General features: G+C 56.1%; 1 protein-coding gene across 2 annotated transcripts in view; it reads right to left on the reverse strand.

Annotated features, from left to right (window-relative positions):
- The window catches only part of EBF4 (EBF family member 4), a 57,842-nt gene extending 48,636 nt beyond the window's left edge, over window positions 1-9,206 (reverse strand). The window contains exons 1-2 of one of the 2 annotated variants that reach the window (XM_078057028.1): window positions 8,895-9,206; window positions 8,258-8,379 (exon numbers count right to left, since the gene is read on the reverse strand). In XM_078057028.1, coding sequence (XP_077913154.1) covers window positions 8,258-8,379; window positions 8,895-9,206 — 434 coding nt within the window. Of the gene's footprint in view, window positions 1-8,257; window positions 8,395-8,894 lie in introns of those variants that run through there. The other variant, XM_036093161.2, reaches the window with a different exon arrangement.
- Between the last annotated feature and the right edge of the window lie 7,638 nt (window positions 9,207-16,844).

The raw sequence follows: 16,844 nt of genomic DNA on the forward strand, positions 1-16,844 counted from the left end.
TGTTTGACACTGCTGAGTTTTGAGCTAATTTTTTTATGCACCAATTCTGCTGAGGGCTATGGCTTGAGAAATACAATGAAAGGCCACCAGAAGGTTCTGAAGCCAGGCAGGGCTTAGAAGTTGCTGCCCGTGGGGAGGGCGCAGTGGGGTGGGAAAGCGAGAAGCGGCTGCAGGGATGAGGAGAGGAGAGGATGAGGATGGTAGTGCTGCCTTGAACCATTCAGACCAGAGTCCCATCATGGACATGTCACTGCCACTGTGGAAACATCTGCCATATTCATCACTCCTTAATGTTGTTCATATAATTTTAAATCAACTTACTCTTACTCTGCTTCATGCAAAACCATAATATCTGGGATATCCTGGCTTGAGGGGCTTGTGTTTTTACTCGTACATATTACAGTAAATACATAAACTTTAAAAGGACAATTGTCCCACCTCCTTAAGCCTGCTTGGGAGCCTCACTGGTCCTTGTGAAATGCTGATTTCAGGGGCAGAAGTGATGGGTCTTGCTGGTTTCTGATCAAGAGGAGTTGGAGGGGACCACCGACACCTTCTCTTCCCCACCAAAGGTCCTTTCTACACGTGTCCCTTCCTCCACGGATGTCCTCCTCCCTCGAGCTTCCCACCTCCTCTACCCTCCCCTCCCCTCCCCCTCAGGCGACAAAGTCCTTTCAAGTCCCGGCCTTGACCCTCCAGCGTCCCATTTGCCAAGAGGCAGGGAAGCCCGAAGAGCTTTGATCACAGCAGGTCCCTGATTACTGCTGATGAATATGCTAATGAGGCAGCAACCCTGACTCCTCCTTCTGGCCCCAGGACCAGTTTAGGGGGAAGAGAAGCTCCCTGGGTCAGGTTCCAGGACCACCTGAGGGGAGAAAAGGCGGAAGGGGGTGGGCTTGTGGAGCCCTCCCAGATCACTATGCCCTTTATTCTGTCAGCTTGACCAGGAGAGGTGCCTGGAAGGCTCTCACACAGCAGGGCTGTAGGGTACAGAAAAAGGGGCCTTCACAGAGGAGGGGTGGATGCTGAGCAATAACCTAATCCCCTACACCGCTCAATACACCCTTTCTTCACAGACACCCCTCCACTTCCAGGCCAAGAGTAAATCAGTGATGCTGGCATGAGTTCTCTCTCTCATCCATCCCTCTTGGCAAATATCAGTCAGTCCTGGGTCCTGGCTGCGTGTCAGCTCCTGCCAGGCTTCTAAGGACCAGACCTGGGAAGTCTGGCCCAAGTCCCAAGCCAAACTCCCTTCACGGGGCTGCCCTCCATACAAGAGGGGATTCCTGGGGAGAGAGGTCAGGAAACCTAGGGAGAGGAAAGAGGGCAGGTGTCCCTGCCCAACCCCCCTCCCACAGCCTGGGGCCTATGGACCAGTATCCAGTGCCGCCAGCTGGGGGATGGGTGGGGGCCTCACTGCCTCACATGCTTATGCCCAACCCCAAAGTGGGGGAAGGCTCAGGTCTACTTCTCCTGAGGCAGCCCAGCATCATCCTCCCTTCCCCACCTTGCTGAGTGGGTCTGAGGCACCCTCCTCCTCCTGGGCTCACACCCATCCAGGCAAAACAATGGGACAGGTGGCTAGTGTACAGCTCCTGGACAGGATTACTATCAAAATCAAGGCCAGAACAATATGAGTATTATAGCCCCAGCCCCCGCCCCGCAGATCAGGAGAGGACTGCAGAGTGGGCAAGACCACTGTTGGGCATACCCAGGGCTGCTCCTGGTCTGTGAATGTCTCCAGTTTACCCTGTTCATACCCCTACTGGACATGTGAGAGGCTCAAGGTGAAACAGAAAAAGTTTTGCTTTAGAAAGGCGTTCTCGTATTTCCTATGAGCAAGAGACAGACAATGACAGAAGGATCAGTACATCAGCAAGAACGTGGGGTAGCTCTGGACTATCCCTTCCTTCTCCTAGGTCCCCCCCCCCCCCGTGTACCTCTACCCCCAACGTGCAGCAGGTGACCAATCCACATGCCTAAATGGAAGTGCGAGCCCCAAAGGGAGAGGGTTGGGGAGGGGAGAGACTTTAGCTCTTCCCTCCCTAGGAAGAGCTGATGCTCTTGTAACGAGAAAACAAACCAAGATTAAAGAACAGAAAGAAAGAAAAAGAGATCCGCTCAAACAGCTCAGAAAATGGACACAGGGGATGCAGAAAAGTCAGAGAACCCCTGCTGGGTGCAGATGTGTGGGGGGTGGGGGGTGGGGCCACTGTGGGCTCTCATACTAGCTTAGGGACAGACAGATGTGGATGAAGGCCAGTGTCTCAGATTCTGCGGTCTCCCACTGGGGTGTGGGGAGAAATTGCAAGGATGTCTACTGATATGAATCCCTTATCGAAAAGAAAAAAAGGGAAGTAGGAGTTGAGTCCCTGAAGTCTGGAGAGGCAAGGATTCAAATGCAAACAGTTTATGTGGGAGATGATCCCAGCAAACACTTGGCCGGGCTGGAGAATGAGAAAGAGAAGGAAAGGCACTCCGTAAAAGGGTGTTCTATCCACAAGTGACCGCTGTGGGCCACTGCAGCTCCTCAGTCCAGCTGGGAGCTCTGGAAACAGTCTAGAACAGGCGCTTCGGAGGAGGGAGCTGGGGTAGTTATCTGCCAACTTCAGTTAGTCGTTGGTGGAGGGCTCCTGGGCCGCCATTGCTCAGGAACTTCTGGCCCGGGGTGCAGGTGGGCAGAGCAGACTCCGGCAGAGGCTAGCAGGGGAAGCAGACCCTTTAGCAAGGGTCCTGCGGGGAGAGGGGCAGGGTACCAACCACCGGCCATCCAGAGGTCTGCGGTGTGTTAGAAGCCAGTAAAATTACAGCCCAAGGGACTGACTGCAACTTGGCAGATAGGCATAAGAACGGCCTCACCTGGTACATGTGGTGCTGGAGCCTATAATTCAGAGACATCTCGTTCCCTGAGCATCATTAGTGCACGAAGCATGTCACACAGGCGCCTTTTTCAGAAAAACGCAGCCGAATGACTAGAACAGCCACACTAATCACTTTTGTGAGACTCCAAAAAGAATTACACATCTCTTGGCTTTCTTAAAAAGACTGCTTTCAACAAAATGTTCAAAACAGTTTCCTATCACCTCTGGAGTGTGCTGAGGTGGTGGGGCATTTGCTCTTGTACTAAAGAACCCGGACATGGGGGGAGAAAGCGCTCGTTTTCGCATTTCTACCATGGCCTGCTCACCCCCATTCCCATCTTCGGTCCTGGAATAGCCCGTAAGTTAAAGGCGACGGTGGCAGAAGGGCTTTGGTGTGCGCAGCTACTTTGTGGTCTGAGGACACCTGCTTTGTCGCAAGCACGGATGTGCATGGGCTTCCCGAGTACTGTGCTGGGAATCCAGGTTAAAGTTGACACCAAGGACAACCTGACCTTCCCGGCCAGGGCCATTCAGGTGGCCTGTGCTTGGGGGACGCGTGTGGGGACATGCTGGGGGCTGCAGAGTTGTCTGGCTGCTATTGCGGAGGCCCCAGCGGTCCCTGGAGATGCTCTTTCCCAGGGCAGGGCAGGACCCACCAGGGCCCTTCTCGAGGCGGCTGCTGGCCCCTGCCATGGCTTTCTAGCACAGAGAACACCGCACCATCTCAACTCTGTCCTCAGGAGGTCACTTGGGGCTCCTTACATCCCTGACTACATGCTCATGATAAATAAGAGCAATTTAAAACGAGCATCCTGGGGCGCCTGGGTGGCTCAGTTGTTAAGCGTCTGCCTTCGGCTCAGGTCAGGATCCCAGGGTCCTGGGATCGAGCCCCGCATTGGGCTCCCTGCTCAGCGGGAAGCCTGCTTCTCCCTCTTCCACTCCCCCTGCTTGTGTTCCCCCTCTCGCTGTGTCTCTCTCTGTCAAATAAATAAATAAAATCTTAACAAAACAAAACAAAACAAAAACGAGCATCCCAAACCGCTCAGAGGACAAGTGCCCCAGGCTGGAGTTTGGCCTCCCCCCCAGGGGCATCTTCGGACCTTCTGCCTCCCCCTGCTCCCCACCGAATCCTAACTCTTGCCCGCCTTGATAGCCCAAGGTTCTGAGCAGTGCCTTGGCCTTGGGCCTGACCCCCCTTGGAATCTGGGATGCTGGGGAAGTGGGGACAAGCCCTAAGGTCGTCTGCAATGGGGGGAGGCTCCCCCAGGAGGTAGAAGGAACAAAAAGCATATGTCTCCTGCATCTCATCCCTTGTCTCAGCTTTCCCTAAAATCTCTGCTAATTGCAGCCCTTCTTTTCCCCATCCTGGCCCACTACATAGGTCTCTCTTTTCTCTGTGTCCTCTCCTCCTCCAAGCGTCCCACTGGTCTGCTCCCTGCACGCCTCCCCTGGGCCCCTGGGACTGCTGATCGGCCCATCAAACTGGGCCTGGCATTCGTGGCCCCAGCCAAGATCTGCTGGCCTAGCCCTGCCCAGCCCAACAGGCCCAGAGCCTAGCTGTGCCGCAGACCAGGAAGATAAAAGCAGCAGCCCACTGGGGCACACCCACCTCGACAATGTGGGCAGAGGGAGGACCTGGAGGCTCTGAAGCTGCGTCCAGAGGGGCCTGTGGGAGGGAAGGCTTTGGGGCTGCTTCATATCCCCTACTCCTGTTGCCCAGCAGCGGCGGCCGCGGCGGGTGGGCTCACCTGCCACAGGAAGTTGTCTCAGCCCGAGGTCCCCCAGTGGGGGGGATCTCACTAGCCAGCGCTCCCACCCTTCCTCTTGCCCTCCATTCCACCTAAAGGCTGCCCACCCTTCTTCTCTCTGCCCACCCCCTCGCCACCCACCCACAGGCCTGCCTGCCAGGTCCCAGGCTGAGGAGCGGCTATTAATTATTAAAGCAAACAAAAGCATTTCCTAGCAGGGAGGCTAGCGTGCAGCTGCTTACAGGAAAAGCAGTCCAGCTGGCTTTCTCAGGGCCTGCTTGTGTGCTGGGACCCGCTCGAGGGGGAGGGCGGGCTTGGGTCCTGCAGGGGTATCCCCGGGCTGGGACTCCCACCAGGAGAGGAGAGCGGCTTTTGGGCTGAGCACCCCAGCAAGAGGACGCGATCTGCAAGGCAGTCTGGGGAACATGGGCTGGGGCTGGCGTCTGCGACTCGGAGATAAAGTGGCAGCACTGGCTAGGGGTCCTTGTGCAGAGCTCCCCACTGGGAAGATCCTGCCAGACTTCCCTCCTCTCCCCTCTTGCCTGCAGGGCAAGGGCATGGAACCCCTCTCTTTCCCTACCCTTCTTTTGCTCAGAACTTTCCTTCCTGTTGGCAGAGCCGCCCTCACTGATCTTGGCAGGTTCTGGGCCTTCTCCTCCATCCCCACCTTCTGTAAGACTTGGCGGCATAAAGCTGGGAAGCGGCAGCTGCCCAGTATCTGGTTCTTGGAGTCAGGTAGATGCTGGAGACCACCCACATGGGGAGGGGAGCCCAACAGAAAGGGATCTGGGAACTTTCTAACATGCACCCCTGTTTCCTTCAGCAGATGCTCGTTGCCCCCCCGGTGACTGCTCTGGCCTGTCCTGGTGCTGTGGACACAAGGACGATAAGCCACCATCCTTGCCCTAAAGGAAGGCACGGGCTGGTGGGGCACCACTGACTCTGGCCTGTGGCCCGCATCCTTAGGCAGCACTGAGAACTGTTCCTGAGGTCCGGTGGGAGGGCGCACACAGAGAAAGTGCTGGGGTGCGGTGGGTCCCCGAGACTGTAAGACTTTATTCAGTGGGTATGTGGGCGCTGGGGCCAGGGGAACTGTTTCAAGAGGCATTGTTGGATGCCAAGTATCATGCCAAGGGCTGGAAGCTGGGAGGGAGTTTGGGGTTAGATGGTGGGGAGCCCTGAGTGCTGAATACCTGGGAGGAAGTGGGGGTGACTGAAGTTTTTAATTGGAGAAGGACATGATCAGAGAAAAGTTCTTCGGAAATATTGCTCTGGCCGCCCCCCACCCCGGCATGGCAGATGGTTTCAGGGGAGAGGTGAGAGACTGGGGCTGGGGCAGTGGGATAGGGGGCTGCGGTGGTAAACGGGGGTAGATTAACCTTCAAGCCAGGGAGGAAAGAGGTGGAGGGCAAGGGTGAGCTATTGTTAAAAGTTGACCTCGGACATGAAGAAACATCTAGGAGCCTTGACAATCAGGGGGCTGTGGGGCAAGGCATCAAAGACAACTGTCAGATCCCAAGCAGGCTTGGGGAAGAATGCTCCTGGGCAAGTTTCCCAGAGGTGAGAGCGAGAGAAAGCAGGCAGAGGTTGAAGAGGGAGGTAGGGGACGGGGAAAGGAATGTTTGTTGCTGGTGTTTCAGGATGGAAAGACCTGAGCCGAGGACTAACCGACTGACTGGGGATCAAGACACAAATAGGAGAGATGATGGGCCACTTTGGGAAGAATAAGGAGAAAGGATTAGCTGCTCCCCCATGGAAGGAGGTGGTCCAGAGTCAACCAAATGGGGCAGGGGTGTGCTCCCAATCTGTGTCCTGAGGCACAGAAATCTCTGGACTTGCAAATAACGAGCCCAGTCCTGAAAAAATGCCCCTCTTCCAACTGGGGAAGCCTTCTGAGTCCCAGCGATGTGGTCCCCAGGACTCAGATGTGACACCTCAGTGCCACTCAAGAACCCCCCCCCCCATGTGCAGACAACACTGCCATTGGTCAGATCCTCTGGGAAAGGGCCCCATCCCCACACTTCTGCACCCATACAGGCTACAAGAGCACCACCTCCTTCGCATCTGCTTCCCCCTCATTAAACCTGCTGGCTTGACACAGGGACAGAGGGTCCAGTCAGAGAGAAATAAGAACCCTAAACCCCAGGGGCTCCCCTGGCACTCTTCACCCACTCTTACAAGGAGCTCTCACCACAGCTGGCGGTGGAGAAAAAGATGGAGCTCCCACTAAGGAACTGATCATCTCAAATTAAATAAAAAAACAGAACCAACAGAAAACCCGGCAGGATACAGAATTGTATGCACAGCCCAGGAAAAAAGCATGTGAATGCGAAAAAAGATGGGAAGGAAATACTCTAAAATGTTGACAGTAGTTGTATCAGAAAGGTGGAATTTTGTTTTCTACTTACCAATTTTTCGGGAATATAGTTATATCATGAGTAAAACTATGTAAATTAATTCATAGCAAGACCCTCTTCTCTTGAAGAGATGAGCTCCAGGGAGAGCCCCCCAGCACTCCCTGCCAACAGTTAGCAAAGGACAGGAGTGCAGAAACACAGGTTTGGTTCCACAGGAAACAAGGTGTGGGTCTGTTAAAGGGTGAGGCTGGGCTTGGACTATGAGCGGTGTCCGCGGAACAGGCCCAGGGATGGGAATGTTGGGCCGGCGTGCCAGGCCTCGTCGGCCTTGGCAACCTTCCTAGAGCATCCCTTCAGGCTGCTGGTCGAGCACCTGCTGAGACCTCCCGGCAGCCCAGCTCCCACGGGCCCCAAGGGTCTGCAGAAGCAGCGCCTCCTTAGTCCTAACCACTGAGAACTCGAGTAGGATATCTAACACCCCCCCTTCTCAACACGGCCCCCACCCCCCCACCGCACCACTCACAAGTAGGGGCACAAAAAGTCCGTGGTCACGTGTTGTGGGGGCAGGTCAACAAACCCTTTAAACTTCCTCTCCAAACCCAGGAGTCCATTCCCTACCCAGGCCCGGTGCCCAGACTCCTGCAAAGGCGTCGGCATAGATGCTGGGTTCCCAGGGACCCTCTGCCTCCCCCCGGGCCCGCCAGGAAACCACTCTGAGGAGAGGCGGGGCCTGAGCGCCCAGCCCCAGCCCCCAATCGTTCCAGCCAAGGCGACTGTCCAGCTCGCCTGTTCCCCACTCTTCAGCCCCCAGCCTCTTCTCTGGCTCCACACGCACCCCTCCTTCAACTCTGAGGGGCGTGGGAAAGCAGAAAGGGGGCTGGGTTTTGTGCCTTTCCTGGCAGAGAGCCTCGGAATTGGACAAGGAGAGGCTCTGGGACTGCCCACGAAGGAGGGGGTTGTCTGTTACTTGACGGCCGGTGGCTGTGGGTCATGGCTCAGGGACTGCGGACAGCGGGGATACCTTCTACTCTAGAGCCCTGGACCGCCGGCCCCCCGAGCGACAGTCGGAAATCAGAAATCAGAGCCGGGACCGCGGCAGAGGTGGCAGAAGCCCCGCCCCGGCCCGCCCCATAGCCTCCGGAGGAAACAGAGGCGCTCGGGGCAAGGGTGGGCGGGAGAGCTTGCCGGGACTGTCCAGAGTTAGGGCTCCCCCCACCCCTCGCCCCAGCAGCTCCGCAGGCTGAGCGAAGCCGTCCAACCCGAGCGCGCCGGGTCGCGTCCGAGCGCTTACCTCTGCGCCGCGGTGCTGGCGTCCAGGATGCCCGCGCCCTGCATCCAGGAGCGCACCGAGCCCAAGCCGGCGGGCAGCAGCGGCTCCTCCTTCAGGTTCAGCCCGCCGCGGGGCACAGAGTCCTGCGCGGGGAACATAAGGGCGCGCGGTCGGTGGGCGCCCCCGCCGCCGGGAATGCGGTCCCGCCGAGGCTGCGGGCGCCTGGGCTCAGCCCGACCCGACGGCAGCGGGCGCCTCCAGGAGCGCAGCGCAGCGCCGGGTCCCCGCGTCTCAGTGCGCGCTCGCCTCTCGGGCGCTCCCTCGGAGAAAGCGGGTCCGCGAGCGCCGGCGCTGTCCCCTCCCCTCCCGGGGCGCGGGGCGGGGAGATGGAGGGATTCCCCCGCGGCCTGAGCGCCGGCGGGCGGACTGCGAGCGGGGCGGGGAGCGCGGGAGCGGAGCCGGCACCCGGTCGGCGCGGAGGCGCCCCAGAGGCGCACTCTGGCGGCTGCCCAGGGCCGCGGTCGTCGGAGGGGGGGAGGCCCGAGCGCCCCGGGAGCTGCCTCCGGCGAGGCGGGGGCGCGGGGCTGCCCGCCCTTTCCCCCTCGGCCCCCCCCCCACCTCCCGCCCGCCCGCGGCGCCGGCGCGGGGCGCTGATTACCATCCGGGAGGCGGAGGCTGCGGGCGCGGAGCTCGGCGGCGGCGGCGGCGGCGGCGGCGGCAGCGGCGGCAGGAGCAGCAGCAGCCGCGCGTCCCGGGGAAAGGCAGGGGCAGCGCCGGGCCAGCAGACGCCGCCGCCGCCAGAGCCCCGCGTGCCCCGGCGCCCCGGCCCTGCAGCAGCCCCGGGCGGCAGCACCTGGAGCAGCAGCAGCAGCAACCCGGCCGACTCCCCCCGGGGCCCGGTTCCCGCGCCGCCCCGCCGCGGCCGCCGCCGGCCGCCGCTCCCCGGGGCCTGGCCGCGGGCCCGGGCCATCCCGCCGCCGCCGCCGCCGCTCCCGGGGGAGCGGGAGTCGAAGGGAGGGAGCGCGGGCGGGAGGAGGGATGGCGGGAGCGGGCGGGCCCAGGGGACTGGGGGCCGGGGGAGGCGGGGGCGGGGCGGCGCGGCCGGCCGAGGGGCGGCCGGGGACGTGACATCATCGGGGGAGGAGCGGCTGGGCCCGGGCCGCCGCGGCGGGGCGGATCCTGGCGAGTCGGTCGCGGGGGCTGGGGGTTGCGGCCTGGCGGAGGCCGCGGGGGAGGAACAGGAGGGACCCGCGGGCCCTGGGAGGCCGGGGCAGGGGGCTGCGCGGCTAGGGAACCGCGCCAAAGCCGGGGGAGCGCGCCACGCCGCGCTCAGAAACCTCCGCCGCCTCCGGGTCGCCGCGGGACGGAGCTCGGGCTTCTGGCCTCACCCCCCTCTCCGAGTACCCGCCGTGCTGCCCACGCTGACACCCTGTTCCTGCGCTTGCTGCTCATTTTGACGCCTCCAAGCTTTTACTCTTGAGGTTCTTTGCTCGCCACTGCGGTCCTCCTTGCATTTCCCCTGGTGAACCTGACCTCGGTTTAACCTCAGCCTAGGACTCGAAGCTCCCTCTCTCTCTTAGACTGGGCCCCAGACAGCTGAGCGGCGTCCCTGCACACCCCGTCCCTCGGCCCCTTCCCTGGGTCGCCTAAACCTAAAGCATTTTCGTTTCCAGACGGCGCCTTTCCGAAACCTCTTGATTTCTGATTGCGAGTTGGACACTTAGGGCTCAAGAGGTAGGACTCGGAGCCCAACGCACCTCCTCTTTCTCCCCGGCACCTTCATTTGCAGATTTCATTCCTTTTTTTTTTTTTAGTTTCTGGCACAGAAATCATCTCACCCTTGTTCCTAGGGGCAGAGCCATTTCTACCCCTGACCTCACCCTCCGGCTTGATGTGTCCTGGCCAAGCTTTGAACAAGCCCAGAATGAGTCCAGTACCTTCCTGCAGAACAGCACGGGGGTGGCCTGCCCTGCCTGCTTCTTGCACTCTCAGATACCCCTGGAATACCACTTTCCTGCCCCAGCCGACTCCCATCCTCTGTTGGGGGGCCTCCAAGTGTGCAGTTGGTGGTCCACCCCACATTGACCTAGATGAGGGGTCCCAGGGGCACTGCTGGGCTTCCTAGCACCCCAGAGGCTCCCCTACCTTCTCTCTTGACTTCTTTCCTCTTTGCCATCCTTCCTTCTCCATGTCCCCCTTCTCATCACCTACAGTGCAGGGCCTGTGGCTCTCACCCAGACTTCTCCAAGTGTCAGCTTTTGCCCCAGGTGAGATTATCAAAGGTAGGTCTCTCATTAAGGTGAATTCTTCTGCCAGTCTCTTTCTCCCTCTCCTTATCTGACTCTAAATCCTTGCTCCTCCCATGTGGTCCCTGACCAGCAGCAGCAACACTGCTCCCAGAACGTGGGAGCTTGTTAGAAATGCAGCGTCTTAGGCTCTGCCCAGGCCTGCTGGATTAGAACCTACATTTTAACAAGATCCCAGGTACACATTACATTTGAGAAACGTTGCTTTAGAGAACACCCCCCCCCCCACCACCACCACCAAGCGTTCCATACTTGCTTCACCCCTCTCTACAACCTTCAAACCTACCTCTGGCTCTCGAAATTTCCAGCAGACAGCCTACCTCTTACTTAATGGAGAGGGTCCGGGGAATGGTGGCAAGATCCCACTGTCTCTCTCAGCCGTTCGTAGTTTCCATCCATTCTCAGTCTCATCGCCCATTCTGTTCTCTCCTTGCACCCCCAATAAACATGTGGACTCAGGGATCTCTTGACTAAGTCCCATCTTCTGCACCTCCTGATGTTGCCCCATCTGATCTGTTTGCATCTTGGACCTCCTTTCTTCGGCTCAGACCTCCCCATTCTTAAAAGAACCCTCCCCTTGTCCCCGCCTCCTCCTCCAACGTGTGCCCCTCCTGTTCCTGAGAGTCCCCAGGAGCACTCCACCAAGGATGCCTTGCCAGCCCCCAGAAAGCCACTCCCGAAGCCCTAGTGGTCTGGCTCCCTTCCAGCTCTGCCACTGTGTGCCCTTCCCTCAGGCCTCAGGCCCTCTGCCTCCCTGTAGCCCTGGGCTCTCCAACCCTCCTCCTCCCACACACACCCCAGGGAGAGCCATCCTGAGGACCAGAGCTCTCTGCCTCCCTTGCCCCTGTGAGTGCCCCAGGCTGCTGGGCCTTGTTTCCGTCTTCCTTCTCCGCTCGTCCCCGGCCTCAGAGGCCGGCCCGGGGACACGATCTCCTAGTGTGGGCCTCCATCCTGCTTCTCCCAGTCCTGGACATCAGCTGGTGAGCACAGAGCTGGCCTCGACTCTCGGGGACGAGGGGAGCCCCTGCCTCCATGGAGGGTCCCTGTCCCTGGGCCAGGAATGAGGCTGCTTGGTCTCTGCAAACTAGCTCTTCCTCCTACCCCCCTCCTTGTCTGTCCAGGGCACCTTCTCCTGATGCCCATCAGGCTTGGGGCCAGGAGTTCATCTCTGATACTATCTCCCTGCCCCCAGCTGCCTGCCCAATCACCCTCCATCCTCCTGCTGTCACTTGCTTAGAAACTTCCAAATGTCTCTAGTGGCTCCTCAAGTAGACATTTAGGGACTCCGTTTAGGGACGGTCTAAGCCCTTTGATGCCTGATCCACATGTCTCTTGCCAGTCTTCCCTCCATTCTCTTTCTGTGCGAGTCCCTTGCCCGACGCCGAAGATCTTACTCTTTCCCAAACACAGGTTGCCACTGCCACCCCCAGGCCTTTCATCTGGCTGGTCCCTCCGGGGGCGGTGCCCTCACTATTGCCCCACCTTTCTTCTCCGGGAGGCTGCAGGGCCCACATTCCTTTTCATGATGGTGGAAGGGCTTTGCTGTTGCAGATCTTCGTCGTTCTAGAAGACTCTTCCCCAAGTAGACTTGGGGTCTAGTTGCTCAGGGTGAACCTGGGGCAGAAAGGGGACTTAGTGGCACTGAGCTAATAAGGCCAGTTGGGAGGGAATCCTGACTTGTTTGGGTTTCTATTCTGTATTAACCACATGGACTAGAAAGAAACCAACCAGGATGGTGTTTGTGGCTTCCTAGGGCCTGCAGCCCCAGAGAAAGGCTTTCTGGGTTAGAGCTACTGAACCAGGAGGGGGCAAGCCCTCTGGGTGATGAGGGCATCAATTGGGCCAGCGTGTAGAAGGCCAGGGAGCAACTTCTGAGTCAGTCCTTGTGGTTGGAGCTAAGTATCTCTGCTTTAGATCCAGCAAATCTGTTTCTTGGAACTCCGGGTGTGTTTTTATGTTTTGTGTGGCGGTGAGAGACTTGTGGACACTCCGTGTCATCCAGAGTGAGTGGCCTGGGCTGTTAGAGATGCAGGGGCAAGTACTGGGGCCAGCACGGAAGAAGGGCCTGAGCCTGAGACCAAGACAGCATATGTAAAGGCCAGTGGAGCTCAGTGAGTGGGTTTGCTGTACGTGCTTCAGGGTGGAAGCTTTTAGTACCTGGAGCATCGTAGGTGATGCGGAGGAACATGGCATCTTTCCTGGAGGCCTGGGCCTTAAAACAGAATTTTAAAGATTTTATTTATTTGAGAGAGAGAGAGTGAGCGAGAGAGAGCGCACAAGCAGGGGGAACAGCAGAAGGAGAGGGAGAAACAGGCTCCTCACCAAGCAAGGAGCCGGATGAGGGGCTCGATGCGGGGCTCCATCCCAGGACCCTGAGATCATGACCTGAGCTGAAGGCAGATGCTTAATCGACTGAGCCACCCAGGTGCCCCCAAACAGTATTTTTAAAACCAGCAGAACTCACTCTCTCTCTCTCTCTCTCTCTCTCTCTCTCTCCAAAAGGGGATGCAACACCGCAGAAAACAGATCTAAGGTGGTGCATTAGGCAGAAGGCTCCTGGCCAGGCTGTGTGTTGGGCCATAGCGCCCCCTGGAGGTCCCAGAGTATCAGTTACTTGGATCCACTTCAAGGTCAAGTTCTCTTGATAGGTGTTAACATGTAGACAGAATAAAAATATTAAAGCATCCACTAAATACGGTTGTTCACATGTTCCATGAGGAAAACAAAAATGCCCGGGGCCATCTCAGAAGGTTTCTGGGTGGGTATGCCCCAGCTCTCAGCCTTCCTCCCTGTTGACTTCCCCTGTTGTTGGGGGAAAGACCCACACTACAGGTGTTAGTCTTGCCTTGGGGTCCCTTCCACTCCCGAATCTAGGCTGGGTTACTCAATCTTGAATAATACACAATGGGAGTCAACAATTTGGCAGAAGAGTTGAGCTCCCATCTCCAGTTTCTAGGCTGGAAGAAAGTCCCCTCCATTTTCCTGATGTCCACATCCCTACCAATCACAAACCATCTCAAAGACAACCAGTCTCATCCTCACTGAGGAAGAGGAAGGAACTGTTTTACCTGGTACAGCAATGTGTGCAGTAGGCGGGCCCCTTTGTTCACCCAGTAGCTTTCAGAGAGGGCCCGGGACCTGCAGATTTCCAAGCCAATGCTGTAGCAGCATTCAAGACTGTCCCTGGAGGGCTGCTCCTCAGCTATCCACAGGCGGTGGTGGAAAATCAGGAAGAAAAGCATGTAAATATGATATATATATATATATTTATTTGTGGGGCAAGATCAAATTGCTTTTCTGATGACGGTGGGACGCTCAGTGGGAAAGGAAGCCATCATGTCTGAAGTAAGGGTAGCGTGGGGGCGAGGGAGGGGAGGAGGGTGGGAGGGGCCTGTTTTTCACTTTGTTCTGGGTGAAGTGGAGAGAGGGCCTGGCAAAGGCCAGTTCTCCAGGAGGCTTAAGCTTCAGGGACCCTTATCCACACAGACCCCTTCCAAGGCCCTTTGAAAGCTCCTTGCAATGTGTTCCATGGTTATATATAATTTTGTATTCAAAAGTTTGTCTTTTTCTTCTGAAAGAGCCATACCTCTTCTGGTTGTATGAGCTTCAGGCTCCCCTGAACCTCAATCTTGTTTGGTAGGAACCATTCAGGTAAAAGATAATAAAGACTAAACTAAGGCAGGTCAGGGGGGAATGAGAGGAACAGAAGAGGGAGATGTTTTCATGGAAAAGGGCTGTCACTTACCGACCCGTAGCTCTTGCTGATGGGAATTTTTGTCTCTTCTTTGGTGTCCCTAGTGTTCAGAACAGTGCCTGGCACACAAATACTTGTGTAATGAATATTTGTCTGGGAGGTAGAAGTCAGGAACTCATGACTAATTAGGTATGTGGGGGTCCCACAGGGTGTCCCAAATGGATGAGCTTAGCACACCTACCACCTGTCACCCAGCCCTGCTCTGCCCTGTCACCCAGACCCACTCCTGGGGTAGAAAGCCTCAAGGCCTCTCTTTTTAAACCTTCAATGGCCAATTGGCTCGTTGGAACCAGGTCTTGGAATGCACCACATGGTGAAAAGGACTTGGGGTCTGGAGACTCAAGTAGGCAATATTATTGTCTACTTACTATAGTTAATATAATTAAATGTTCTTGCCTAATTATCCTCAGCTTCATTTACTTCCTGGGTAAACCTGGGGTGCTGGGGGTCCATTGATGTGACAGTTAAGTGTTTAACAACCACCTCTCAAAAAATAAACCTAATTTTCATGAGGTATATTTCCGCTACGGCTCATTTCAAACTAGTATCGTGATGTGACTGGACGTGTGGGGAAAAGATGTGCACAGTAGGTTCTCTAGAGCCCGTGCAAGCTGAACCTAGCACACCCTGGTGCAGGCCTTGCGATAGAAGTCCCCCCTACTTGAACAAGAGTGATGGACCAAGGGGCCCCTTATTCTGGGTCAGGCTGCGTGTGGGCAGTTCTTTTTACTGGCGAGATTACTTCAGGTTGGGTGAAATGTATGTGGATGATCAGTTTGGCCCAATGCCCAACTTTTTTTTTTTTAGTTTTTCAAAAAAATGTTGATTTTTAAAAATTATGCTATAATGCTGTAATTTCACATGTATACCTTGATAAAGTTTTTGCACATATATACCCGTGTAACCCCTGCCTGGATTAAGATACAAGCCCTTGGCCACATCCCAGCAGCCTCTCTGGTACCTCCTCCCTATCAGTGCATGCCCCTCTCCTGACTTCGAGCACCGTAAACGAATCTTCTCCATCCTGGGAGTTCGTCTAAATGGTATCATGCACTATGGAGTTTTTTGCATCTGGCTTTTACTCCTCGTTAGATCTGTGAGAGTTTATCCATGTTGTTATGTGTAAGAATTTTCCCATTTCTGTGTAGTATTCCTAGTACTGACTTTTAATAACTTTAACTCAATAAAAGTGTTTGTTTTCATGCTTCTCATGCCTGTTTCTGTCACTCATCTATGAAACTCTGGATTCCACAGGTTGGCCCTCCTGGCCACAGACTTAGTCCCATGATGCTCTGCTTCTCTTTGGCCCTGACTCATCCTCCACCACTTCCTCACCTCCCAAAACATCGGCCATACCCTTCTCCATAATTAGTCCACTTCCTCATATTCTCCACATTTCTTTAAATGCTTCTCTCTTCTCTAGTCTTAACTGACACCTGAATGACACTGGTTATGGACTGAATATTTATGTCCCCCTGAAATTCCTCTGCTGAAGCTCTAACCCCCAATGTGACTGTATTTGGAGACAGGGCCTGTGAGGAGGTGGTGAAGGTTAAATGACATCATGAGGATGGGGCACTAATCCCACAGGGTTGGTGCCCTTGGGAGGAGAGGAAGGGAAAGCTCTCCCCCTACCATGTGAGGACATAGTGAGAAGGTGGCCAGTTGCAAGCCAAGAAGAGAGTCCTCACCAGGAAATGAATCAGCTAGCACCTTGAGCTTGGACTTCCCAGCCTCCAGCACATAGGACCATAACTGTCTGTGACGTAAGCCCCTCGGCCATGGTATTTTGTCCTGGCAGCCCGAGCAGACTGCGCTAACACCCAAGGACAGCCCTTCTCCTAAGACCCTTTCTAGCACTGACCATTTATTCTCTTTCACTGCACTACATGTAAATATTTGGAATTTGAACTTGCCCTACTTTCAAGCTAATAAGTTAACCTGTTACTGGACGTTAATGTTAACCTGTTAATGGATGCTGGCTGAAGACATACGATCCCTAGATCAGAGACAAAGAACTTTATTACTCACAGCACAGCAAGTAGCGATCATGTTTGCATCAGTTCCCTTGCCCTCCGAGTCCTACAGGGGCCACACGGGGGAGCCCTCTGGGTGCTGTGCACTCAGTGGGTTTGTGTTGCATCAACATGAGACTGGGGAAGCCACCTCTTTTGTAGAAATCAATAAGCAAGCTCTTTGTCCTTGAGGCAACCTCAAGGTTGCTTGCTGTATGCACAACCCTGAGAAATACCCCAGGCAGAGTGGTCAGGGCCCTATATTCCTGGCATGCCCAGTACAAATGTACAGTGATGCACAGGGCTGATGTGGTTTGCCTCTCCCAACAATTGGCCATGCAGATTCTTGGCTGACTTGAATATTCACATGAATATGCCACTCTGATCCGCCACACTGATTAATCTGATCAACAGAGACTGGGACCAAATCCGCTCAATCTGTCTCATGTGGAATTTAATTAAGTCTACTATCTATAGAACTTGAAGCATCAAGATGAGGCCAACCTAAAGTATTGGCTTCAACCTTGCCACCT

Source organism: Halichoerus grypus, chromosome 10 (assembly GCF_964656455.1).
Source record: "Halichoerus grypus chromosome 10, mHalGry1.hap1.1, whole genome shotgun sequence".
NCBI lineage: Eukaryota > Metazoa > Chordata > Mammalia > Carnivora > Phocidae > Halichoerus > Halichoerus grypus.